The 27744-nt window shown below is 43.4% G+C and overlaps 2 protein-coding genes and 3 long non-coding RNA genes across 5 annotated transcripts; 3 read left to right on the top strand and 2 right to left on the bottom strand.

Moving 5' to 3' along the window:
* Window positions 1–7238: 7238 nt before the first annotated feature.
* On the bottom strand, window positions 7239–8114 carry LOC124343103. The gene is made up of 3 exons (XR_006919160.1): window positions 7997–8114; window positions 7686–7869; window positions 7239–7330 (listed from the first exon to the last, which is right to left on the bottom strand). It is a non-coding gene; the product is annotated as an uncharacterized LOC124343103 (long non-coding RNA).
* Window positions 8115–15601: 7487 nt separating this feature from the next.
* Window positions 15602–16510, bottom strand: LOC124342069. Its single transcript, XM_046795040.1, has one exon. The coding sequence runs from the start codon at window positions 16508–16510 to the stop codon at window positions 15602–15604; it is 909 nt and encodes a 302-aa protein (XP_046650996.1).
* A 2889-nt stretch (window positions 16511–19399) lies between these two features.
* On the top strand, window positions 19400–19953 carry LOC124343097. Its single transcript, XR_006919155.1, has 4 exons — window positions 19400–19538; window positions 19601–19670; window positions 19731–19800; window positions 19865–19953. It is a non-coding gene; the product is annotated as an uncharacterized LOC124343097 (long non-coding RNA).
* Window positions 19954–22094: 2141 nt separating this feature from the next.
* On the top strand, window positions 22095–23243 carry LOC124342068. Its single transcript, XM_046795039.1, has one exon. It carries the CDS (start codon window positions 22095–22097, stop codon window positions 23241–23243), a length of 1149 nt encoding a protein of 382 aa, XP_046650995.1.
* Window positions 23244–26747: 3504 nt separating this feature from the next.
* On the top strand, window positions 26748–27531 carry LOC124343099. The gene is made up of 3 exons (XR_006919157.1): window positions 26748–27116; window positions 27179–27378; window positions 27443–27531. It is a non-coding gene; the product is annotated as an uncharacterized LOC124343099 (long non-coding RNA).
* Window positions 27532–27744: the final 213 nt, after the last annotated feature.

Here is a 27744-nt window from a genome sequence, read left to right as displayed (position 1 = left end):
AGCTTAATCCTGGGGCCGTATTCTAGCCTTGACTTAAGCGCGGAATTTTTTCTTATCTTACTGTTTTTGGCTTAAAAATCCAATTTATGCTTGGATTTTCCTAAAACTGTATTCTAGCTTTTCTCAACTCACCTTTTTTTCTTAAGATTTTTTTTGAACTTGTCTTTTTAGTCTTAAGTTAGCAAATTTTTGTAAGCCAACTATTTGTTTGATTACAGCGGTTATTTTCTTACAATTCCGTGCTAAAGCAATTGCTTACAGCTATTGTTGTTCTAGTTATAAGTATTTTCAAGTGTTAATTCCCTATATTTCCCTAAACATTGCTCGTAACTACTAACTCTAACTATACGTATATGAAATTTTACTGCGTCTATGCGTCACTAAATCTTAGATTTAAGAACTGTCTTGAAGAGCCAGCTTTTTTTTGCCATGGAGCGATAAACATTTTGAAATGCAATGGCCTTAGTTTCACTGTTCTGTGAGCCACCACCTACCAAAAAAATAAGTTAACGTTATGCTGGAATACCTGTCTTGTCATCCTTCGCATAGATTCAGCAATACTTGTATTAGGAATTAATATGCTGTGATACCATCACTTTTTGGATACCTAATTGGTATCCAGCTTCAAGACACAAAGAAGAAAAACATGGTTCTAAACCAAATACAAGCAATAATTAAGTTAAAATTACAGTAATTAAAAACACAATTCTAGTTACCTATCTTGCGATACATTCTGCAACTAAATAAATTTGTCATGACAGCTATGTGTTTTGCTGCTGGGGAAATAATGCACGCAAATTGTTCACTGGGACAATAAAAAACTAATTAAAAGTTCAACGACAAAATGGCGACCCCCGAGTTCATTTCCCGAGTTTTAGTTCCCCGACCCCCGAGCCCCGACCCCCGAGTTTTAGTGATACACGATCAGAAACAACTTGCTGATTCACTGAAATCCTGGTACTGCTACGGGAAAATCCACTTTTTTCTGACGTTAGGAACACTGTTTGTTGCAAGAGTGATGGCTGCCACGTCTTTTTCTGCTTCCTCCACTAGTGCCCCTCACAGAACAGAAATCCGGCCAGCCAACGAGGCCATGATTTTGAACGGCATACTTCACCGTCATAACCATTCTTTCGAAGAAGAAAAAATCGCCAGAAAGTGACTCAAAGATAGGCGGGTGATCTTTTTCTTACTCTGGCTCCTCTTATCTAGTTTGAAGTTGCCATGGAAGAGCGTCTTCATCTTGCCCTCCTTGAATGGGTGGAATTGCTGGCACCTGTTGAGGTTCGATGGGCAGATCAACAGTATCTTCTTCTTAAATAACTAATTTTTCTTCCCCTGGTTGAATGTTCCCTTCGTTCCAGTTCAGTTCTTCCTCTACCTGTTCTAGCTGTGGGACGTTCCGCAGGTTTCCAAAAATGACCGAGTTATCAATGTCATTCTTAGCGGCATTTTATGCGTGAGGTTACTTTGGAAATACAGAAAAGCTTTCTTTCAAGCTCGATAAAAAGGAAACTTCAATCATGAAAGGCCGTAGAGGTTCTTTAATGAATGTTTGACAACATGGTCGAGTGTTCTACGCATTCGCATAAACATAAAACGATTCAAGCTATTCATCCAGATAAATTTAATATTTTTGCAAAATGATAAGAGAGGAATGGTAAGGGAGGAAAAACCTCTTTCATTTCAATTTTCTCTTTAATTTAAAAGGCATTCGATAGATCCTGATGAAGCAGAAACAGAACGAGACTTCCTCACAACATAAGAGAGAAATGGAAACTAGCGATTATTTTATTTTTAAACTGTAGAGTAAAAGTTTACACAATTTTACTTTTGAAATCGAAATTTTTCACGGTCTGCTAATGAAAGATTTGGTTTTGATTGCGTAGGTTTCCGAACCCTGCGAGAATTTCTAAAAAACCATCAGACTAAGAACACTGCTCTTCCATTACAGATAAGTAAACCATCCTTGATTTACTCCTATAAAATCACTGTTTCTTCTTTTGTGTCTTTTTCCCTTGTGCAAGATTTAGACCCCTCAGATTCCTCTACTGCATCAACTTCTTCGTTTGCAACTGTTAGTCCATTTTCTGTAACTAGAAAAGTAACTAGAATCACGTTCAGAGTTTACAGCCAGGATGATACATATATAAATATAGATATACAAAGATGTTTACGTAAGTGTACGTAACAATACTGTATAACTTGTACACTTTTTTTATTGGCCACTTTTCATTATCTTTTGGTCTGCATATCCTTTTTTGCAACCTACTGTACATTTAAAAGTAGGCGGTGGACCCCAATTTTACTCAAAGGAATTTAGAGCCTATGCTCAACCGCAGACCGGTTCGCTGGGGTCCATCATCGCCGGTCCATCCACGAAGAAAGGGGTAAAACGAGGTGGTGTTGATGTCTACTAAAGTTTTGATAAATTCAGTCTAATGATCTACCTATTAAACGAAATTTACCTCCAGGGCATCACAAAATGTTTCATAACACACAGTGGGAATCTGGATTGTCCTTTGCCGAAATCGTCTTCGATCATCCTCTCCTCTTGATCGCCCTGAGAGACACAACTCCTTGTATGCCCAGCATTGGAAATAGGCTGTGGAAGCGCTCGTTCGTCAAAAACGGGTGTAAAAAGGTGTTACGATTCTTATTCTCGGCTTCTGCCAACTTTGAAAATCGGTTATGGAGCAGCATCGGTGACATCGTTGGTATCAGTAACCATCTCAATTACGTTCAAGTCAAGTTCATGAGAGGTAGCACTCTGTGTCACCTTTACCGTTTTCTCTAACCCGTACGGCCTGCAGTTACAACTTTGGTGGATGACCCGGTGCTATTCCCCGTCCGGTCATCGGCGCCACGTGCTACCAAGCCTAGGTCAGCGTGAATGCATCGTCTGTTGGACAACCCAATTTGTTGGCCGATCCAGTTCATTGACGCATCAAACGAAGAGACACAAACCAATAATCTTGACTTTCATTGCCCTCTTGTGTTGAATATATAAGACGACTGAGTACAGGGTTATGACATGAATCGTCCATATGACGTATCGCCTTAATGGCGGAGCTAATGAATAAGGAAACTTGCCCGTCGACGAGAACGTTAACATTTAAGGTAATATAAGACACACAAAGATTTACACTTGAGTTCCAAAAACTGTAATCTATTTCCAACACGGGGTGATGAGATATATGTTGATTTGAATAAAAGGAGTTTACATCTTGTTGATTGAACTTTATTCCAGACACCAGGTTCTGTCTTATACTCACACGTAAGGCAATACAATTCACCAATATTACACACGATTATACACAGTACCTTAGTGACAGGAGAAACAGAGAGAGAAGAAGCTAGTGGCGAGCTTGACAGAAACGAGGAGGGGAATTGGGGTGGATGCTAAACAGCATCCCAACTGACGGGTGTGGGTTTTGCCGCTCAACACTCTCCCTCAAAACAAACAAACGGAAGATGGATTTATTCAAAAAGGGGTCGAGATTTTGCTACTCAATCGGTGAGTTTTCTCACTCCAATTCTGTAACGCAGTTTGGTGAACCTAGGGCCAGGAAGGGGTTTGGTCAGTATGTCCGCGAGTTGATCTTCAGTGGGTATGTACTTTATTTCAATTTTACCTTCGTTGACCTTCTGGCGTGTGTAGTGGTATCTGACGAGGATGTGTTTTGTGCGCTGGTGGTATTCAGGGTTGTAGGACAGCCGTACTGCGCTTTGATTGTCGCACATGATTGGAATCTTTAGTTGTTCGACGCCGGTGAAATCTTCTTGAAGTCGGCATAGGAAGACGATGGATTTCTTGCCTTCGCACAGGGCAATGTACTCGGATTCTGTGGTCGATTGTGCGATATCGGGCTGTTTCTTGCTGAACCACGCTACAGGGCCACCATGCAGAAAAAAGATTCCTCCAGAGGTTGAACGGCAGTCATCTCGATCGCCGGCGAAGTTAGCGTCGGTGTATCCGACGAGTCCACTTTGGCTTCCACCTAGCCAGATTCCATAGTCCTTGGTGCCGACGAGGTAGGAGAAGATTTGAGACACAGCGTTCCAGTGGGACTGATTTGGGTTCTGGCAATATTTCGATACCTGTCCGACGGCGTATGCAATGTCCAGTCTAGTCATCAGTGCGACGTAGAGGAGGGCGCCGACTGCTTCACGGTAGGGGTACGGAAAGGCAGTCTTCTCTCCCTCGCCCTTTGAGACGTTGTCTGATGCAAGATGGACACTTGGGTCGGCCGGGATCAACTTCGGGGGAAGGTCCGACATTTTGGAACGTTTACGCAGTTTCTCAACCATGTGTGATTGGGACAGGAAGATCCTCCTCGTTGCGCGGTCGCGGTGGATGTTCAAGCCAACATAGCGAGTTGGTGGTACCGAACTGATCGTGAAATTGTTGCCCATGTGCGTTGCGATGTCTACGAGAACTTCCTTTCTGGTACTTGCGACAAAACTGTCGTCGACGTGAGTAATGACTATAGTTAACTCATCTCCAGTTCGCCGGATGTATATGCACCGATCTCCATCACAGCTTTCTAGTCCAAATTTGTGCATTACTTTGTCGTTTTCTTTAAAAAATAGAAGAGGGGCTTGTCTGAGTCCGTAGAGGGATTTTTCAAGTAGACAAACATCGTTCTCCCTTCCTTTCACGACGAAACCTTCTGGTTGCTTCATATAGATGATCTTGTCTAGTTTGGCGTATAGGAACGCGGTCTTTATGTCGAATTGTGCAACTTCCATGTTCCGGAAGGCGATCTCGGTGAGGGCTGCTTTAATTGATTCGTGGTGCGGTACTGGAGAATAGAGTTGGTCGTAGTCTCTCCCTGGTTGTTGTGCACAGCCGACTGCTACTAGTCTTCCTTTGTATCTTTCTTGGATGTGGTCATACGCGGGCTTAACTTTTCCAATCCATTTACAGTTCAATGGGGTGCATCCTGGGGGAGGGGTAACTAGTCTCCAGGTTTTGTTTTCAATTAGGGAGCTGTACTCTTCCTCAAAGGCTTTCATCCACTTCTCCGCTTGATCGGATTTTAGTGCCTCCTTGTAGCTTTGGGGCTCGAATGATTCGGTGAACAACGCTGAGAAATGGCCATTTTTGAACTCGTTGATTGTAGCGGTGAGGCCAAGTGATCTTCGGAATTCTTCATACCTTGCGGTTTATTTGTGCGAACGAGTCGTTCGACGGAGGTTTTCGGCATCGTTGCCTTGTGGAGCAGTCGGTTGGGGCTCAGGAGCTGTAGCAGGAGGTTCTTGGGGCAAGCCATGCTCTGCATTTTCGTCTGCTGGTGCAGTGTCTTCTTGGGCTGGATCTTGTTGGTGGAGATCTTCTTCCATCGGTTCTGTGGCCGGATTTTCTGACACGTGTTGCTCTTTTTCAGCGGGAGTGTTCAATTGACTGTTGCATTCCTGTAATGTTTGTATAATAGAAGGCCAAAAAATGAACGGTTGAAAAAAAAACAATTGGTAAAGGAAGAGATTTTGTACCGTTGGTAAACCGAGAATTTTCGATGCTAGTAGATATGGATTAATTGGTTGCCACCTGTTTCGGCACTTTTTTTCGGCACTTCGATTTCGTCGTTTTCGGCACTGTTTTTGTCGTTTTCGGCACTGTGTTTGTCTTTTTCGGCACCGCCGCCAGATTTAGTTCCAGGCGTTATGTTTTTGGGAGGGTTGCCAGGCGTGTGTGTGTTTTTCCGTTTCGGCACTATTGTATTTGTTGAATTTATTATTAGATTTATTTATTGGATTTTAATAAAATTTTGTCAAAATTTTAACACCACATTTTGAAACTCTTTTCCTTTTCCTATTCTGCGTATAGTCTGGTACCACGGGTACGGCACGCTAAAAATTTAAAATTTTTCTGGATTTGAACTCTGGACCCTGGAGTGCTGATGCTTTAAACCACTCAACTAACTAGACATTTCAATCTGATAAAGTTGGTTAGACTAGCACAAGACTAGCGATGACTCGGGATGTTAGTTTTCGGATTCTGTTCCAGTTTTAGTTTCCGTTTCGGCATCGTCGCAAAATTTGTATTCCACCAGGTGTTGTGTAAACACAAAAAAACACACACCGTGCCAACCTTACACACACCACATTTTAATAAAAAAAAAAAAAAAGCAGAACGGCACACCCTAGAAGGCTCTACCCCCCCAAAAAGCTATTATCTAAAACCAGTCAGAGCGCCCCTAGTGGCCTGACGGTACAATTGCGCGGATAGAAAATTGACATGAATAAATCGAGTGATTTAATCACATGATTATTGTCCAAAAAACTTCCATACGGGCCGATTCCGTTTACGGTCCAGGAGTCAGAGATTTCTTCAAATGAGGTGAAGTAGGATCGTTGGTTTGTCATGTGGTGTGATGCACCTGTGTCGGCGTACCAGTAGCTGGGCTTTCGAGCGAGGAAACAAACGGAGGATAGGGCTGCAAACGACTCCTTTGAGTTGTCGTTGTTATTGTCGTCGTGTTTGGAATCACGGTTTCGGTCAAATTTGTTGCCTCTGGCTTCTCTCCTCTCGTCATTTTTTCTGTCGTAGCAGTTGATGGCATTGTGGTTGGTCCTATTACAGATGAAGCACCCTCGGTCTCTATTTCCGCTCCTTCCTCCTCGGTGGTTGTCGCGGTAGTTGCGTTGGTTTGGTCGGTTGTCTCGATAACGGCTTGATTGACCTCGAGAATCATCACGGTAGTATTGTCTGTTGTCTCGATAGTTGGAGTTGTTGTTACGTGGGTTGTAGTCTCGTTTCGGGTCTTTGCTGTGGGCAGCATTGGCTACTGCCTCCTTCTGCACTCTGTTCGGGTGGGATGCGAAGAACGCAACATCAACGGGGTCGGCCTGACCGTTGTTGAGTGATTTCGATCTAAGTTCTTCAGTTACTAATCTGGCAGTTAAGTTTACCAGATTCCTCTCGGCCGATGGAACGCTGTCCCACACTGACAGGAAATGTCTGAAACTTGGCGGCAACGTTTGTAGGATTCTCACAATAAGTGCCTGTTCAGATACGTGGCATTCTATGCTGTTTAATTCGTCTGCCATCATTTTTAGTCTGTTTATGTGTGCCATAACAGAGTGATCTAGGAAAGAAAATAGTTAACTCCGATACTAGGTTTATGCTGCTTGATTGTCGCAGTATAAGCCTGTTCCACATCTCGTTAGAGCTGCCTGACCCTTCGAGTGCAACTTGGAAAGACGGTTCGATGTTGTAGAAAATGATTCCTTGTGCGTTAATGAACTTGTCTATCCATGTGTCGATTTCATTCTGGTTGGTAATCACAGTGACCTTCACTCTTTCTACCTCCATTTCTTGACATACCTGAAAATAGACAGAAAGGATCGTATGATCATATTGTTCTGCTTTCTGCAAGTTACATTAAGCCTGTTCGCACATAAATCATAAGTTTCTTTCATACACACTTGATCGGTTACCTGTGAGTCTAGAGTCACAGTCCGTGTGTAGAAAATCAACAGTTTTCTCGTACACATTCAATCAGTTACCAGTGATATGGGATCACAGTCCATGTGCAGGCTCAAAAAGTTTCTCGTACACATTCAATCAGTTACCTGTGATTTGGTATCACAGTCCATGTGCAGACTCAAAAATTTCTCGTACTCACATGTGGTTCACAGACCAAGAGAAAAGTTCTAGTTGAAACATCTTATGTAATTACCTCATTTGGTTTTCTGTCGTAACCCAGGACTATCCCATCCAGTTTCTTTTGCTTCAGTTTCAGCATGACTGCAAATTTCCATTGCGGGAAATTCACTCCATTGAATTTGGTGAAATCACGTTTGCCCTCGGAATTCTCTGCCATTTTTGTATTTAATCGTGTGGGCGTCAGCTGGGCCCATAACCTGTTGATTTGAATAAAAGGAGTTTACATCTTGTTGATTGAACTTTATTCCAGACACCAGGTTCTGTCTTATACTCACACGTAAGGCAATACAATTCACCAATATTACACACGATTATACACAGTACCTTAGTGACAGGAGAAACAGAGAGAGAAGAAGCTAGTGGCGAGCTTGACAGAAACGAGGAGGGGAATTGGGGTGGATGCTAAACAGCATCCCAACTGACGGGTGTGGGTTTTGCCGCTCAACAATATAGGCAGATGAGGAAAAACAGAGGACAGAAAATTGACAAGAGTGAAGGGGAGGGCAGTAACAGTGTTGCTACATGAGAACAATTACCACATCACGCACCTGTAATTTCCAAAATCTCGTTGCTAGACCATTTGATTTCCTTCATTGTTCATGATTTGTGTTTTTCCACAGCCCCCAGTTTATGTCTGTTGTTAAGCCGCCATCTCCACTCTTCGTTCGTGCTATCGGCTTGTGTGAAGAGCTGCTTTGAATAAGTTTACATCCGATCAAAAATATAACTGATCAAACCTTTCCCCTTTTGCCTCTCCACTTCACTTGCCTCTCCACTTCACTTGCCTCTCCCTTTAGTCTTCTTGTGTGCTATGTCACATGAAGATTGCTTTTTGTCTCAAATAATCATCTGAGAACTAACTCCGATAGTCAGGGTGTCATTCTTTGTCTATGAGGACATCATAACATAAACCCTCATGGAAAAGGCTTCCTATGTGAGAAATTACTAGAGACGAAGTAGCTTCAGTGAAAGAGGATGTTTAGATCTAAGAATCCATTACAATACAGTCTACTCAAATCAAGAAAGGTAACCATCTAATTTCTTGTGTTGTTCTTTTACATTCGCGGTTACACGAATTACAGACATGTCAGCACGCTTGTTTTTATTTGAGTTTCAAAAGTTCGCAGGCATCGTAGACAGAAGAGGACTGGTATCTGTAATGTATTCAAAAAAATCGGGTTTGAAAATAGTCTGTGTGGAAAGAAAACTAGAAAGGACCGTCGCATACGCCATGGTCTTAACACTGCCCATACTTCGAGCGGGGGTAGGTGACGAAACATCATGGCTAGGTCCTACTAATAGTCCCTATTAACATGCCAGTTGGGTGGACTCTGTGAAAGAAAGATGAGAATCGTCAAGGATTTGCTATGACGCTCCAACGGCCGGACCTGCCTTGACCACGACAGATAGGCCTAGGGTACATGCATGTAAATTCGTGAATCTATTTTTTAAACCCTCCTAATCTGGGTAAAATTATAATTTTTTACGATGACAATTTTATTTCCCATGAAATATCAAACGTAAGAGACATACGAAATGGAAGAGCATCCAATGGTCAATCCGCCATAGGGGATGTACAAGAAAAGAGAACTAGAGACCTTTATTATAACTTAATCTGTGCAATAGCACCAGAACAAAAAAGTACCTAGTACTAGTTACTTTAAGTTAAAGATTGATAGTAAAAGCTATGAAATCAGAAATAATTCCGATTAAATGTTCCGATTGTGTTTCCTCTCTTGGAGGATTTTAAAATCAGTTGGCTGTTCTTGGTTGGTTTCATTGTAGAACAGAGTAGCCAACACCCACAGAAAATCCTAATTCTTCAAATAAGATTCCCGACTGATTAATAAGTATAAACAGTAGTAGTCATATGTAGGAAGCAGTTTGGATAGAGATACATTCCTTGTTAGTAATTGAATCTATAAGTGTACAACTTAGTTGTATGTATGTTGATGACTATAAAATTATCATACGTGAACAAGCGCACAGTGGTCGTGTAATACTGGTTACAGTACCTACCTGAGGATTTGGTTCAATACAATAGCAGAAACACCCTTTTTTCTGCAAAATTTATTTTTTGTTTGTAAATAGTGCTTCCGTATTACCGATCTGTCAAAGATCAGTAATAAAGTAGATAAGATTTTCTCACTCCAAACAATTAAAATGGTCAATTAACACCAAACAAGGACTTCTGGCAAACGACTGGCTGGTCGACGATTCGAAAGCAATCCTAAAGAAATTTTAGCTCGAGTTTTAAGATCTCTGGTTTTCTCAATTAAGCCGCATAAGCTCGACGGCTTTTTGTTTAGGCTTGCGAAGGACAAGGATCAATTGAAAGCGATGAATGCTTCAGTGGAAGCGCTCATCGAGACCAAGCTAAAAATCATGTACACATAGCTCCACCTCTGTTCGGCTTGTACACTATAAAGTGTGTTCTCTCAGAGAGGAAGAAACGGAGGAGCAGGCCAAGAATACGGTGCGAGCCGTTTTACAGGAGTGGAGGAAAATGTATTACCACATCATCCAAAAAAAGAAGGCAATCGGTTGTGGCACTGGTTGGACCGACTAACAAATTCATCTTGTCAAACCCCGGACGCTGTTGCTCCGGGAAAGGAAGCGACTGAGCTCCTTTTCAAGGACAAGATCTTATAGACGATCCTCAAGAAGGCGTCTCAAGACGCCACGTTAGCAAGTTCGGTGGCAGCTCGAAAGAGAACTAAAGAAGGTGGAAAAGAGTGGGCAGTACACCCAGGCCCATCCCAGCGAGTGTTACGCCCAAGAAGAGGAGCACCGGCTAAATTTCCCTTGGATGAGAGACAGAGTGGTGGGGTCGGAAGAGGACGACCTCCGGGTGCCAATTGTTGGATTCGGGGAGGTGAAAAGTATGTTTCCGTTCTTCTTTCTGTTCCCATTCACATTTTACGCGATACCCTTGTATCTGAAAGTGTGGGTGGGCGTTTTTTACAATTTGCAAAAATTCGGGGGACTGTTACGGACGACCCACACGGCACACCTCCCTCCTTGGATCCTCCTAAAAGGCTCTTAGCCTCCCAAAGATTAAGGTAGTAGTGGCAGGAGGTACTGGGGAAGGTTGCGGGAATTTGAATATATTACTTCGGTGTATGTGTTTTTTACTGTAGACTTGTCTGAAGAAGTTATAAATGAGGTCGCTATAGTTTAGGCCAGGTTAAAACGACTGAACTTTTTTTCTTCCCACAATTTAACTCAATTTTAAACAGCCGAAAAATCTCTATTGAATAAGTTACAGTCATAATGGCTGCAATGTTACACACCCTTAAAAAATTTGATCTCGTTAACCAGTTAATATATCAATGCGCCAATAAAGAGTACATTACTCGTTTGTCAAGCATGAGTACGTAACTAAACAACTTACAAATACAAAGTAAATCATGGAGAAAATAGGTACCTCAAAATGTGCACATTTAACCTAAAAAATGGTGTAGTGGTTAGCAAGCTAAATTGCGATGTGAAAAGATGCAGGTTCGATCCCGGGAAATGGTTAATTTTCCATCAAAAATATCTTCTGAGAAACTTCAAAGAGGGAATCAGGAAGCTACCAGGCAGCTGTCAGGTGACCTAAAAGAAGGTTTTAAGAGGAATCTAGGGACTTCATAGGAAAGATTGGGGAAAAAATTAAGATGATCTAAGGAGGTCCTAGGGAGCCAAATGTGTATGGAGCTAATTGGGTCTTAAACAGCGTGTCAGAGAGGATTAAGCTGGATTTTTTAAAGACTTCAAAACAGATTAGACTTCCGTGTCCGGTTTCGGAAGAAATGGCGAGCGTTAACGACAGAGGAGTAAATGAATTACTTGACAAGAAGGCCAATGTATAAATTTCGATTATCGGGGAAGATGGTTTCGTCTGTTCGATATTTTTAATTCCTAAAATGTTGAGCGGTTTTCGGCCGATTGTAAACCTCAAACCACTTTAATATGTTCATATATACGATATGAACAATTTACGATTTAAGATGATTCCGCGAGCGTTATTTTGACCCAGGTAGCAATCGTATATCATAATGATGTTCCAAAAAATTCATTTGATATCCCTATTATGACATTAAAAGTCCGATTTGGGATTTCATTTTGACATTCTAAGTGTAACTCTTTTATATGCCCAAAAGATATCCAAAAAATCATGTCTAGTTAATGATACCTTTTGGATAATGAAATAACATACATGAAATGCATATAAATACGTCTAAATACATTAAATATTAGTAGGCGATACCTTATATATCACATATCCACTTTAAATAGCATAAATAGTATGAATTTCATGAAAAGCAATATGAAAAAAGAAAGATTTCCCACGATTATTGAACTCGGTTATCCCACCTTCTAGTCGGCTCATCTACCAGTGAGCTTTTTCTCTTCCCTTGGACGGAAGAGGACGAAAGAGAAAGGGTAGAGATTTTGGGATATGGCAACACTGGTGAAGAGGGATCGAAGGGGAAAAAACGGAAAAATTATACATAGATATGTACACAAAACATTATATCCTTAATAAAAAAAATTCTATCTGTTAGTCAACCAAACACACAACATGTCAGAATTGGCATTTCAGAATCAAAACAAACTAATGAAAGTTTTAAAAAATAATCAATAGATACTAAACAAAATATATAACAAGCACGAAAATGTTTCCAATTCATCGGGGAACACGACCTATGAGCAATATTTTTAGTTTCAGATAACCAAAAAAAGGAAATGAATTTAAACCACAGGGGCCCTGATTTCTTATGGGAATTTACATGGGGAAAAATAATTAAAACAAAGATGGCCGATTACGGCCCTTGTCGGATTGTAAAATCCTTACTTTCCGCATTGTGAAAAAGGTCTATAGCCTGCCTATCCCTTTATTAGTTACGATAATTTTCAAATTATAAATCTACATAATACAACATTATAGCAACTTTCCTACAGGACCATTGCTGGTGGTTTGTTTGGACAGACGCTCGGGGGCGAAATTGGACTGCAGGGGAGATAGAGAATACTGAAAACGCCCCCTTTTTCAGACGAATAAGCCCGATGTTTCTAGTTTTTACCCTCTAGTTTTAATTAATGAAATTCTGTGTTTATCAACCAGAATTAAACATTTTTTTTTACAAAACAAGAGAACAGACATTTCTCTACTTTAAAATTTACGTTAACGAACGAAAACGTTCAAGTTCTTTTTTTTTTCTTGTCCAATTGACCACCCAAACCGTACTGTTTCACCCCCGTTTTTTTTTATTTTTCAAAACTTGTTACGATTTTTTTTAACTCTATAATTCAGAGACTTCTCAACAGAGGACCTTGAGAAAAAAAGGAACACAAGGGTAACCATAAACTATACTTTCATCATTTTTTTGTCAATTCGTAAAATAAATTTCGTAATAATCGATGAAATAGTACGAAATTTTTCCAGGATAACCCCGCTCTCCCCTATCTAAATAACATTAGAATATCATATTGACATGGAATTGATATGCCTGTGCCTGGGGAGATTAGAGGACTGGCTACCAAATTTGGATTCAAAAGACGCTTATCTTACATGCTTATGCACCCTTCCCACCATAAATATTTGCGTTTTGCCAAATAGGCGTATTTTAAGTTTAATTTTCTGACTTTTGGTTAGAGGGGGGGGGGGAGGTGGGCACCGGTCCCGTGGCGTTTTAAAAAAAAATTCTAAAGTAGCGGCTTTTCTGAGAAGGCAGGGCATGCGTTTCATTGTTTATCTTGATGATATATAAATAATGATAATATCAAAGGATAGAACTAAAGCCGAAGTAGATAGGGTAGTTCCGTTATTGCAAAATCTTGGTTTCTTCATCAGTTGGGAGATATCAATTGTAGAACCATCGCAAGTAATATAACATCTGGGTCTGAGTATTAATTCGGTCAGGCTTTCCTTTTCATTGCCGTCGGACAAGGCAACACAGTTAAGACCAAATGCGATGATGTCCTGGAAAGGACGAGGAAAATTTGATTACGGGAGGATGCGTCGATCATGGGCAACTTTACGTGTGCATACCTACGATAACTTTTCCGCAGTCTCATTTTAGCAGGATGCAGGCATTCTATAGAGTGGTTCGAGGTTGCTATCTTGTGTTTTTCAGCCACAACCCCAAAGGCCTGGCTTGTTTTGGTTTTTTCCTTTAAGCAAGGGGAAGAAAGGGGTACGAATGGAAAGACAAAGGAGAGTGAAAAAAAGGGGGACAAACCCTTTCCTCCCCCCCACTGTATTCTTCCTTCCTTGGCTCCTTAACAAAAATAACCTCTAAATTGCCAATGTTTGGGGTTTTGGCTGCACCAAACATGGAAAAATCGCCATCCATGGTTTACGAGTTAATGAATTTCAAAAAATAGGAGAAAAAATTGTTGTTGAGGGAAAATGTGGGGGTAAAACAGGAAAGAGGGTGTCCCATAATGGCCACGGTTAATTCCACTAAAAGTTTCTAGTTATCTATGGTTCCAAAAATTTTAACTAAATACTACTCAATAGAACTTCTATTGTAGCGTAGATTAAATTTCAAAAAAATAACTTAACATGGAGAAAATTAACGAATGAAATTGGAAGGGGGGACTGGACAATTTCGATACCAGATGGAGATGTGGGAGGGGGATATTAGATGTTGCGTGATCGATTCTTTATCAACTGTTAGTAAAAAAAACATTTTCAAAGCCAAAAACACTTTTGAAACTCATTATAATAAACTCAATTAACTTGAAATATGTTTATCAATCCATTTCGAATATTCTGCGCCTGATAAGCAAAGTTTCTTGGCGAAAAACAACTCCTCCACTCAACTTAGGCTCCGCCCATAAACAATCTATTTCGTCCCATTTTACCACCAAAACCGAACCCAGTATTATCCCCATCAATGAGGGTTCATTTTTAGATGATTCACAACTCTTAAACCATAATCCGTAAAAAAATGTATACCGGATCTGTGTAAGTAAATGAATAAACTAGCTACTTTAACTATTATTTAAATTTGGACGAGTCGTTGCGTGGGCAATTCCAAAAAAATTTAAGTAAATGAAATGAAAAGACAGTCCAATTTTTTCCTCTATAACTTGTGTATTTATAAGAATTTCACAATGATTTTTTGTCACGTATTGAAATTGACATTTCCAACATCCCAGTATCCCCCCCAGTTCATCATCACCAAGACCCGTAACTGCTACGTGTCCTTTGTGACCCCGCTCTACCCTACAGTCATTCGCGAAGGTATCGGAAAGTTTGGGGGAAATAATTTATTTGGACAATGGCATGGTGGTGGCTTATATTAATCACGGCGGCGGTCTCAGGTACAAAGCGTTGACGCAATTATCAACCACTCTGACAGATTGGTGTTAAAGCCGGAATATTGCAATCGAAGTGGTTCATTTTAGCGGAAAGCTGAATGTATTGCTGACGAGGAATCTCTTGCTGGACCGGATGTAAGCGATTGAAAATTAAATCCAGCCATATTTTGGTCTCGTTAAAAAAATTTGGCCATTCAAAGTTGACATGTTTTCGTCCTTCTGGAACGCACTGCTTCCCTCCTTCTTTTCGTGGTGGCCGCAACCGCAAGCGTCGAATACCAATGCCTTTTCAGTCAACTGGAATGGTCTTTTGGGGTATCTTCCCCCCCCCCCAATTCACGCTAATTTTCCAATGTTTGGAAATCGCTAGATTGGAAAGAGCTGACGTAGTTTTAATTTTTGCCGTATGGGAAAGTCAGGCCTGGTTTTGATTTGATTTGATTTATTTTTTTTAAATAATTTATAACGCCCATTATCCAAATAAAGTTCTAATGACGCGGAAAAGTCATGGTAAGAGTCACAGAAAAAGCATAACACACATCAGTCGAAAGGATGTTTGAATAAAAGAGAACGAAACTTGGGGAGTGTGGGGGCATTACGAACAGCAAAAGGGAGTCAGTTACAGATGGAAGGAGCGATCTTTGCAAAAGATCGATCACCAAGATTAACATGGCGAGTACGAGGAACGCGAAGTAGAGCAGATGAAGATGAGCGTAGGCTGCGTGAGTTTTCTAGAGGAATGATTAGACGAGCCAGGTAAGAAGGTGCAGAGCCATTTAAACAGCGATAAGTCAGGGTGGCAATACGAAAAGTGATTCTGTCGTTTACACATAGCCAATTAAGGGAGCGCAGATGGGAACGAATGCTGTCTCTCTTCCTCACACCAAGAATGAGACGAGCGGAAGCGTTTATCACGCACTGCAGCTTAGAGAGCAAAGTGCTAGGAAGACCAACGAAAAGAGAACAGGCATAGTCAACGCGAGAGAGGACAAGAGACTGAACCAGGCACTTAGTAGTAAGAGGATCGAGAAAGCGCCGAACTTTGCTAATACGCCACAAGTGAAAGAAAGAGGACCAACAAATATTGCGAATGTGGAAGGACATCGAAAGATGAGAATCAAATGTGACGCCAAGGTGTTTGATTTCAGCAGCCGGGTGAAGAATGCCGGAGCCCATGTCCAACGGTAGAGGGGCAAGTTTGTGGTCTTGATTAGGTGAGATGGCATAGAAGACGAGACACTTGGAAAGGTTGAGGATGACGTGTTGATCAAAAAGCCATCGATCAGTGCGACGAGTCCAGTGACCAAGGTTTGCAATGGCAGCTCGTTGGTCAGAGTGGTTGTCCTTAGAGTTTAGTTGGAAGGTGATTCGGCCGTTTGTGTCATCAGAATACTGGTCAATAATGACACCATCGGCTGCGGTTTGGTCGGGAAAGGCAGAAACCAGAAGAATAAAAAGGATTGCACCATTGACGAAGCCTTGTGCTTGTGTCATGGTTCCCTGTGCTACTTGAGCATGCGACATAGTGATTCCACTCCAGCAGAAGAAACCGGATCTATAGTGACATCGGCACTGAACGAGCCACACCCGTTGTTGATATCCGACGCGCTTCACCTAGTCATATGGAGACTGTCCGGCGACAGTTTGGTGCCAGGGGCTTTTCGTCAAAGGTGGTCGATCTTCTCGTGGAAACCGACCATGGACCCTCGCGAATTACGATTTCGCATGACGGAATTGGACACATTGGTGTGTGAGGAGGGATACAGATCCCTTTTCGGTAGATTTTACCAAACTTTTGCAGTTTCACGCCGTCTTAGTAGCGTCAGGAAAAATCGTATAGATCAATCAACATTCACCGTTCTTTGTTGTCCAGGACCCTAGGGTCTATTGAAGGCGTTCAGATAGGTGCACATCTGCTAGTCGTTCGGTTAATGAAAGGTTGTTATAAAAAAATCCCCCCGTCCAAAATATAACGTATAGTGGGACACAAAATATAACGTCAGGTAGTATAATTTATCGTGTCGCTGGGCAAGAACCAACACCTCATGCACCTTGGGCGTTTTAGCAAGTAAAACGGTGTGACGGACAGCCCTATTCTCCCCGCCGGGTCAGCTGGGGCTTCGTCCTAATGATCCCCGTCATCCACCCTTATCTTGCTCCTCTAATACCTCCCTTATACCTCTGGCCCGTATTCCCCATAATTTTCTTGTTTTCCCGTATTTTCTCTCGCGACACATCTCGCCTTGCTGGCAACTTGGCCAAATTCGTATTTCTGTCTTGTCGACAATAAAAATTTTTGAATCTATTTAGTAAATTTTTGTTTCAATTAAATCTAAAACCCTAGCGTCGCGAAATTAGTGCTGTCGCACAAATGGTCACCATGATAGCGTTGGCTATACCTTATTAATGCGAGTGCCGGAGATAGCAATTCGGATCCTGTTTTATGTCCACTTTTGGTTTTGGCACTTAACACTTCGCTTTACGTGGCGGTTTGGTTTTGAATTAAGGGACGGAGCTACTCCGGAAGACACACTAGCCCACCACTAGCCATGTAAAGCGAAGTTTCCGGAGCTCACCGAAAGGAGCAGTGCAGTCAATTTCGTCTGTTGGGAGGTAGAGGGGAAAACGTAGTCTGCTATACTTCACACAGAGTGAAATATCTCTTTATCTCTGGTCTTGACTCTATGTATACAACAGTATAGATGTAGATGCTTTGGCTTAATGGAAAAGCTTTAGCAAAACTGCTATGCTTGTCGCCTAATTTTAGTGAGAATAAGGTCATTATGAGTAGTGAACGACTATTTAATTATTTACAGCTACTAGACTTCTGTCTAAAAGCTTAGCTGTACGACGTTCATCAGGCCTTCATTCAGGCTCGCGTATTTCAGGCCCATGTTTATTGGGTCTGAACGTCGCAAAAACTAAACCTACTAGTTGGATTTGGATGTCATGCAGGCCCTAATATTATTTTTTAAATTATTCCCATTCATGCAGTGTTCAATTTATTTTAATGCATATATAAGAACAATATTAGGCTGTGTTTTATTTTGAAGAAAAATTTAAGAAAATTGTGCTTCGCTCCCATGTTAAAAACTTTAGGTAAAGTGGTGAAGTGGTTAGCAAGGTGAAGAATGAAGTTCCAAAATTCTGTGTGGTTGTTTCAGACTCGGTACATGTCCTTTTTATCTAGAGCTCATCTCACCTACTTTCAACCTCCTATCGTCACTTTCTGAGCACTTGCCAAGGCTTTGGATTTTATCCACAGCCAACGCCGCTGTTTCAATTATTTCCAGATTTTCCTTCCCAGTCTGTTTTCCCCTGTCTTTCTCAGCCCAATTGCCGCTATTTCCTCAGCTGAATCATCTCTGTTTCTCTGAAATCTTGAATCTCGGAAATTCTTGCCATCCCGTCCTCTCCGCCGACTCTTTCTAGCCTTTTTTTCAATTGACCAAGGCTTGGGCCACATCATCAGATGAGCGAATGCACTAACCGCATTTCTGCTAGCCTCAATGTGTGAGGCATACTCGGTATTTGAGTTTTCCCCCTTTTAATTATAAAAAATAAATACTACTGTTACTTTTAAAATAGAAAAGAAATATTTGTTGCATCACCGTTAATATCCTAACGTATAACTGGCCTAACCCGACTCAGAGCAGATAATTATATTATTATTTCCACGGTAAGTTTGACCATCAGCCCTGTGTATTTTTTGTTTTAACTGCGGTCATATTTTGTTGAGGGCTCGTAAATTTTTACGGAGAATGCTCCGGATCAAATAGTAATCGAATCGGAAACATTAAACCTTCATGATGATCAGGATGACAGTTTATTTATTTAGCACTTCAAAAAATTTTCAGAAATTATATTCTAATCTAAATTTATGTGCAAATTTAAATATACAGTACCTACCTAAAGTTTGGGAATGCGCAAGAGAACCTTATGGAAAAAGGCGTTTTCCTCGGCACTCCCGAAAATCCAATTTTAGTCGGACGCGACGATTTTTTTTTTGCCGTTGCTATTATGGGTGGGATTAAGCTAACTGTGTTTTAAAGATATTTCCGATCAAGGGAAGGATAGGTTTTTTGACGAGCCCTAAGTTTGGGGAAGCTCCGTAGAGCTATATGCAAATAGAGTACTTTAAAGGAGGATAACTATAGAACGGGTTAAGCTAGGAAGAAGCGGAAAAGTCTGAAATGGGGAGCTTCATAAGGTCTACAAAAGTCTTTATTTTCAAATTTTTAGCAACATATTAATTGAAGTCAATTGTAAATTGAAAACAGATTCTATTTTTTTGCTTGTTCTAGTCCCTTTCTCCCCCCCCCTTTTTCCACCTGGATCGGCGAAAGCGCATCCCGTCATAAACTTGGCAACGTTTTCCCTCCCTCCTTTTCCCCCTCTTAAATGTCAGTTAATGTCGTCTGTAAAGCACGTTGAATTCTGGGCTTTCACTCTTTCTCTCTCGTGTTAAACTGATTTGTTCGTGATTGCCCAAAGTCCATTTACTTGGTTTAAGGACCCGCGTGTGTGTGTGTGTCACTCTTCTTATTCTAAGGTATTTCGATCATGAATTTATGTTGTATTTCCCTACTAATTCTGTGTCGTATGTTTCTTCAGAGACGTCACTCGAGTTGTATCAAGTGTGTGACGATATATCCGGCATTTGTGTGTCATAGGACACTAATTGGTATGTGTTAATAATGAATTCATGTCAATCACCTTAATTATAATGTATGTTCCCTCCCAGGCCTATTCACCTCTGGGTGTTGACCCTGTGTACGAGTGATTCTCACCTTGTGTGTAGCCTGTCTTCACAGGTAGCTAAATCTTTACTCGCTCTCTCTCTGATTATGTCCCTAACCTTATTTTATTCCTTCTCAGGAACCACCACTTCCATTATCATAAGTACACCGTGTTCATTTATATGAGCACAAGTCAAGTCGAACACAATACAAGAGATTTTGCTCTTACGAGCCAGCTTCAGGTTTTCATTAAGTGGAAACATTTGGTCCTTCGAACCGGAGAACTCTCCACGTCAAGCAAGATTTTTCTTGCATCCTACTTGTTTCATCGAGATCCTTCTCACTATCCAGGCGGTTTAACGTTGGTTGCTCTTTCCGAGCCCTAAACCTGCCTTCAATTCATCGAGACTCTTCTCATCTTCAGCTTCATTCCGAATTTCTGGTCGGTCACAGCTGATTCAAGATTCTTCTCCTCACCGAGGTGGTTTAGCCGTCGAGATTCTTCTCACTCTACACACCCTAAACCAGCCGTCTAGACATCGAGACTCTTCTCTTCTTCAGCTTCGCTTTAGGCAAGCCTATTCTTCGATCTCGTGCTGTACCACACTTCATCACTCGTTATCGAGCCTGAATCCGGTTTATTGTCATCTTCCTTCGAATTGATCACGGCCTTCCGAGCTACTCATCTTCCGTTGGGGAGTCCATTGGCCAGCCGCCAGCCATGTCAAGGTTGAGATTCTTCTTCCACCAAAACTCGTCCATCGACGTCACCCACTATGGACGATGCAGCTTTCATCGCGTTGAAGAAGAAGAGGACAGTACTACGGCAGCAAGTCACGAGGGCCACCACCAGCTTAACAGCAATAGTCAACTCATCAGGTTCACGGAGAAACGCGAAAGCACTGATAGTGCATCTCAATGATCTAATTCTCCGAACTTCAGTCCTACAGACCGAAATTACAGCAATTGAAGAAGATGAAGACGAAGCTGAGCGTCAAGATGGCACACATCTCACCTACGTGGACAAATGCGACGAGGCCATTGCGGCAGCCCGGGCTTATCTGACCAGCCGTGAAGGAGAAGAGGCATCGGTAGTAAACCTGCACGACGGTCTACCCGTCCCAAATCCGCCCCTTATTCCCATAACACCGTCGGAAGCCGGCCGGCGCAACCAAGCGCAACAAGAAGCCACCCAGCGTGAGCAAGCTCACAAGGAAGAGGTCGCTGCAGCCGAAAGGAAATGTGAAGAAATTAGAATGCGAGCCCAAGCCCTTTGGGAAGAAGCCGAAGCTGCTCAAGCGGCTCTCAATCAGTTGAATATCCGTCAACCAGATCAAGATCACTACTCGTCCGTTAGTCAACAGCTAGAGAAACGGTCTCCAGCAGCAGAAGAATGGCTGAACAAGCAGCGAAACCTGAACGACAATCAAGACGCCCTGGACGACTGGATCGATCTCTACAACAATGGACGTTTACTTCCGGTCCATAGCAAGTTCTCTTCCCGTTCCGCCGTCTCTGCAGAATTGGACGTTTATACTGGAAAGGCCATCGAGTGGTTTGGCTGGATTGACCTTTTTCGTGCGTTAGTACATGACACGCCGAAAACCCCTGGAGAAAAATTGGCGCTGCTGAAACATTACCTCAAGGGTGAATGTTTGGATGTTGTCTACGGCCTAGGTGGCGGCGAATCGGCCTACAAGCAGGCGCTGGTACGGCTGAAGGAGACATTTGGAAGACGAGACGTTATGCGGGCCGCCCACATCCAGGCCATTGAGCGCCTAGAATTCAAGAATGAACCGAGAGTGTTCAAACGTTTTGCCGAAAGAGTACGGACTCATCTCTTCGACCTCAGCAGGATTGGAGAAGCGTCATCAGCAGATATCATCGAGAAAGTATGCTTCAGGCTCAATCAGCAAGATCGACTCGATTGGAATGCAGGACGACGTGGCCGTTTGGAATTTCGTAGCCTCAACGATTTCGGTACTTGGATTTGTGAGCGAGCATCGGATTATCTAAACGCCTACAGCATAGCAGCGGATCAAGTTGATGCAGACAGTCCAGCAACATCAAGAGGAAACTTCCCACGTTGAGCCAATACGCATTATTCATCCGTGGATACGTCCGAAGGAGCAGGAGCTGTTTCAACTAAGAAGCCGTTCTGTTATAAGTGCGAGAAGGAGCATTGGCTTCAAGAATGTGAAAGTTTCAAGGCTCTCTCAGTGGAGGAGCGGATCAATTTCTGTATTTTGCATCGGCTGTGTTTTAGCTGTTTTAGCTGCCGACACCCAGTGCAAGATTTTCGAACAAAGCGGCGATGCAGACAACCCGAATGCAGATATTTTCATCATATTCTGCTGCATGAAGGCGCGATGCCGGCAGAGAAAGAAGCCCGTCCTTCAATCGCTCGGATTATTGGCCATCAGAGAGTGACATTGGGGATGCTGAAACTCAGCGTGCAATCTTCGGATGGTAACTGGTTGCTCGCCAATATTATCGCCGATGAAGGCAGTGACACCACCTTGATTAGGACGACCTTCGCGACCCGTTTAAAGCTGCAAGGACTGCCGCAGGTGTTGAAGGTGGATGGTGTCGGCGGAGTCATCGACCGATACCAGTCCGAACGAGTCCAGTTCCAGTTACGTGCCGAATCTGGCGAAATCTTTAAGATGGAAGGTTCAACAATGAAGATGGTCGCCAGCCCCACTCCGATCACAGACTGGAGTAAGGACAAACAGAATTGGCCGCATCTCCGCGACCTTCCGGTCGGAGTAGTGGGAGGAAAGGTGGATCTTCTCGTAGGTATAGACTATCTGCATCTTTTGTTGCCGCGCGAGACCAGAGAAGGACGCGATTATGAGCCAATCGCCTGCAAAACAAGACTTGGTTGGATCGTGAGAGGAGTTACCAGCCGAAGCCATCAGGTCACATCCATTCGTAGCTGCACGATCACTGGCCAGACCCTCCTGGATAATTTGACAGCGGAAGTTCGTCGTTTCTGCGACACCGAGATGTTTGGGACCGAATTCACCGCCGGATGTGTATCAGCCAACGACCGCCGAGCTCTAGTGATGGCAAAGGAGAAGACCTGGAGGTTGTTCGTCGGATACGAGGTGCCAATCATCTGGAAAGAAGGGGATCCGGACCTCGTGAATAATCGACTCATGACCGCCAATCGCTTCCAGAGCCTTCTCAGGAGGATCCAGCGCAAGCCGAATTTAGAAAGAGATTATGAAGTGACGATGGAGCGATTGTCTTTTGGTGCCAGCTGCTCCCATTTGGTGTTTGTGCTCAACTTATTCCGGAACAACTGGAGTCTTCCGGCGAAGACGGAACTACGTCTATTGGAATCCAGCTCGGCCGGCGAGCCGGCCTCGGGGGAGGATGGATCGGCGAAAGCGCATCCCGTCATAAACTTGGCAACGTTTTCCCTCCCTCCTTTTCCCCCTCTTAAATGTCAGTTAATGTCGTCTGTAAAGCACGTTGAATTCTGGGCTTTCACTCTTTCTCTCTCGTGTTAAACTGATTTGTTCGTGATTGCCCAAAGTCCATTTACTGGGTTTAAGGACCCGCGTGTGTGTGTGTGTCACTCTTCTTATTCTAAGGTATTTCGATCATGAATTTATGTTGTATTTCCCTACTAATTCTGTGTCGTATGTTTCTTCAGAGACGTCACTCGAGTTGTATCAAGTGTGTGACGATATATCCGGCATTTGTGTGTCATAGGACACTAATTGGTATGTGTTAATAATGAATTCATGTCAATCACCTTAATTATAATGTATGTTCCCTCCCAGGCCTATTCACCTCTGGGTGTTGACCCTGTGTACGAGTGATTCTCACCTTGTGTGTAGCCTGTCTTCACAGGTAGCTAAATCTTTACTCGCTCTCTCTCTGATTATGTCCCTAACCTTATTTTATTCCTTCTCAGGAACCACCACTTCCATTATCATAAGTACACCGTGTTCATTTATATGAGCACAAGTCAAGTCGAACACAATACAAGAGATTTTGCTCTTACGAGCCAGCTTCAGGTTTTCATTAAGTGGAAACATTTGGTCCTTCGAACCGGAGAACTCTCCACGTCAAGCAAGATTTTTCTTGCATCCTACTTGTTTCATCGAGATCCTTCTCACTATCCAGGCGGTTTAACGTTGGTTGCTCTTTCCGAGCCCTAAACCTGCCTTCAATTCATCGAGACTCTTCTCATCTTCAGCTTCATTCCGAATTTCTGGTCGGTCACAGCTGATTCAAGATTCTTCTCCTCACCGAGGTGGTTTAGCCGTCGAGATTCTTCTCACTCTACACACCCTAAACCAGCCGTCTAGACATCGAGACTCTTCTCTTCTTCAGCTTCGCTTTAGGCAAGCCTATTCTTCGATCTCGTGCTGTACCACACTTCATCACTCGTTATCGAGCCTGAAGCCGGTTTATTGTCATCTTCCTTCGAATTGATCACGGCCTTCCGAGCTACTCATCTTCCGTTGGGGAGTCCATTGGCCAGCCGCCAGCCATGTCAAGGTTGAGATTCTTCTTCCACAAAAACTCGTCCATCGACGTCACCCACTATGGACGATGCAGCTTTCATCGCGTTGAAGAAGAAGAGGACAGTACTACGGCAGCAAGTCACGAGGGCCACCACCAGCTTAACAGCAATAGTCAACTCATCAGGTTCACGGAGAAACGCGAAAGCACTGATAGTGCATCTCAATGATCTAATTCTCCGAACTTCAGTCCTACAGACCGAAATTACAGCAATTGAAGAAGATGAAGACGAAGCTGAGCGTCAAGATGGCACACATCTCACCTACGTGGACAAATGCGACGAGGCCATTGCGGCAGCCCGGGCTTATCTGACCAGCCGTGAAGGAGAAGAGGCATCGGTAGTAAACCTGCACGACGGTCTACCCGTCCCAAATCCGCCCCTTATTCCCATAACACCGTCGGAAGCCGGCCGGCGCAACCAAGCGCAACAAGAAGCCACCCAGCGTGAGCAAGCTCACAAGGAAGAGGTCGCTGCAGCCGAAAGGAAATGTGAATAAATTAGAATGCGAGCCCAAGCCCTTTGGGAAGAAGCCGAAGCTGCTCAAGCGGCTCTCAATCAGTTGAATATCCGTCAACCAGATCAAGATCACTACTCGTCCGTTAGTCAACAGCTAGAGAAACGGTCTCCAGCAGCAGAAGAATGGCTGAACAAGCAGCGAAACCTGAACGACAATCAAGACGCCCCGGACGACTGGATCGATCTCTACAACAATGGACGTTTACTTCCGGTCCATAGCAAGTTCTCTTCCCGTTCCGCCGTCTCTGCAGAATTGGACGTTTATACTGGAAAGGCCATCGAGTGGTTTGGCTGGATTGACCTTTTTCGTGCGTTAGTACATGACACGCCGAAAACCCCTGGAGAAAAATTGGCGCTGCTGAAACATTACCTCAAGGGTGAATGTTTGGATGTTGTCTACGGCCTAGGTGGCGGCGAATCGGCCTACAAGCAGGCGCTGGTACGGCTGAAGGAGACATTTGGAAGACGAGACGTTATGCGGGCCGCCCACATCCAGGCCATTGAGCGCCTAGAATTCAAGAATGAACCGAGAGTGTTCAAACGTTTTGCCGAAAGAGTACGGACTCATCTCTTCGACCTCAGCAGGATTGGAGAAGCGTCATCAGCCGATATCATCGAGAAAGTATGCTTCAGGCTCAATCAGCAAGATCGACTCGATTGGAATGCAGGACGACGTGGCCGTTTGGAATTTCGTAGCCTCAACGATTTCGGTACTTGGATTTGTGAGCGAGCATCGGATTATCTAAACGCCTACAGCATAGCAGCGGATCAAGTTGATGCAGACAGTCCAGCAACATCAAGAGGAAACTTCCCACGTCGAGCCAATACGCATTATTCATCCGTGGATACGTCCGAAGGAGCAGGAGCTGTTTCAACTAAGAAGCCGTTCTGTTATAAGTGCGAGAAGGAGCATTGGCTTCAAGAATGTGAAAGTTTCAAGGCTCTCTCAGTGGAGGAGCGGATCAATTTCTGTATTTTGCATCGGCTGTGTTTTAGCTGTTTTAGCTGCCGACACCCAGTGCAAGATTTTCGAACCAAGCGGCGATGCAGACAACCCGAATGCAGATATTTTCATCATATTCTGCTGCATGAAGGCGCGATGCCGGCAGAGAAAGAAGCCCGTCCTTCAATCGCTCGGATTATTGGCCATCAGAGAGTGACATTGGGGATGCTGAAACTCAGCGTGCAATCTTCGGATGGTAACTGGTTGCTCGCCAATATTATCGCCGATGAAGGCAGTGACACCACCTTGATTAGGACGACCTTCGCGACCCGTTTAAAGCTGCAAGGACTGCCGCAGGTGTTGAAGGTGGATGGTGTCGGCGGAGTCATCGACCGATACCAGTCCGAACGAGTCCAGTTCCAGTTACGTGCCGAATCTGGCGAAATCTTTAAGATGGAAGGTTCAACAATGAAGATGGTCGCCAGCCCCACTCCGATCACAGACTGGAGTAAGAACAAACAGAATTGGCCGCATCTCCGCGACCTTCCGGTCGGAGTAGTGGGAGGAAAGGTGGATCTTCTCGTAGGTATAGACTATCTGCATCTTTTGTTGCCGCGCGAGACCAGAGAAGGACGCGATTATGAGCCAATCGCCTGCAAAACAAGACTTGGTTGGATCGTGAGAGGAGTTACCAGCCGAAGCCATCAGGTCACATCCATTCGTAGCTGCACGATCACTGGCCAGACCCTCCTGGATAATTTGACAGCGGAAGTTCGTCGTTTCTGCGACACCGAGATGTTTGGGACCGAATTCACCGCCGGATGTGTATCAGCCAACGACCGCCGAGCTCTAGTGATGGCAAAGGAGAAGACCTGGAGGTTGTTCGTCGGATACGAGGTGCCAATCATCTGGAAAGAAGGGGATCCGGACCTCGTGAATAATCGACTCATGACCGCCAATCGCTTCCAGAGCCTTCTCAGGAGGATCCAGCGCAAGCCGAATTTAGAAAGAGATTATGAAGTGACGATGGAGCGATTGTCTTTTGGTGCCAGCTGCTCCCATTTGGTGTTTGTGCTCAACTTATTCCGGAACAACTGGAGTCTTCCGGCGAAGACGGAACTACGTCTATTGGAATCCAGCTCGGCCGGCGAGCCGGCCTCGGGGGAGGATGGATCGGCGAAAGCGCATCCCGTCATAAACTTGGCAACGTTTTCCCTCCCTCCTTTTCCCCCTCTTAAATGTCAGTTAATGTCGTCTGTAAAGCACGTTGAATTCTGGGCTTTCACTCTTTCTCTCTCGTGTTAAACTGATTTGTTCGTGATTGCCCAAAGTCCATTTACTTGGTTTAAGGACCCGCGTGTGTGTGTGTGTCACTCTTCTTATTCTAAGGTATTTCGATCATGAATTTATGTTGTATTTCCCTACTAATTCTGTGTCGTATGTTTCTTCAGAGACGTCACTCGAGTTGTATCAAGTGTGTGACGATATATCCGGCATTTGTGTGTCATAGGACACTAATTGGTATGTGTTAATAATGAATTCATGTCAATCACCTTAATTATAATGTATGTTCCCTCCCAGGCCTATTCACCTCTGGGTGTTGACCCTGTGTTCGAGTGATTCTCACCTTGTGTGTAGCCTGTCTTCACAGGTAGCTAAATCTTTACTCGCTCTCTCTCTGATTATGTCCCTAACCTTATTTTATTCCTTCTCAGGAACCACCACTTCCATTATCATAAGTACACCGTGTTCATTTATATGAGCACAAGTCAAGTCGAACACAATACAAGAGATTTTGCTCTTACGAGCCAGCTTCAGGTTTTCATTAAGTGGAAACACCACCCCTCGCGCCTTTTTCTCTGTTAAATAGAGAAAACGCGCGCTCATGAGGGGGCGACAACTCGGCGTGTGGTAAATGTTTCACGTAGTACTAAACTCCTAATAGCTTACACATTTTATAACACAATTTCATCGCAAAATTAATTCTAGTTTCTCAACTAAAATGAATAAAAGGCCA

This window comes from Daphnia pulicaria, chromosome 6, assembly GCF_021234035.1.
Source record: "Daphnia pulicaria isolate SC F1-1A chromosome 6, SC_F0-13Bv2, whole genome shotgun sequence".
NCBI lineage: Eukaryota > Metazoa > Arthropoda > Branchiopoda > Diplostraca > Daphniidae > Daphnia > Daphnia pulicaria.
The sequence above is the reverse complement of the archived record's forward strand: the minus strand, read 5'-3'. Positions and strand labels throughout refer to the sequence as shown.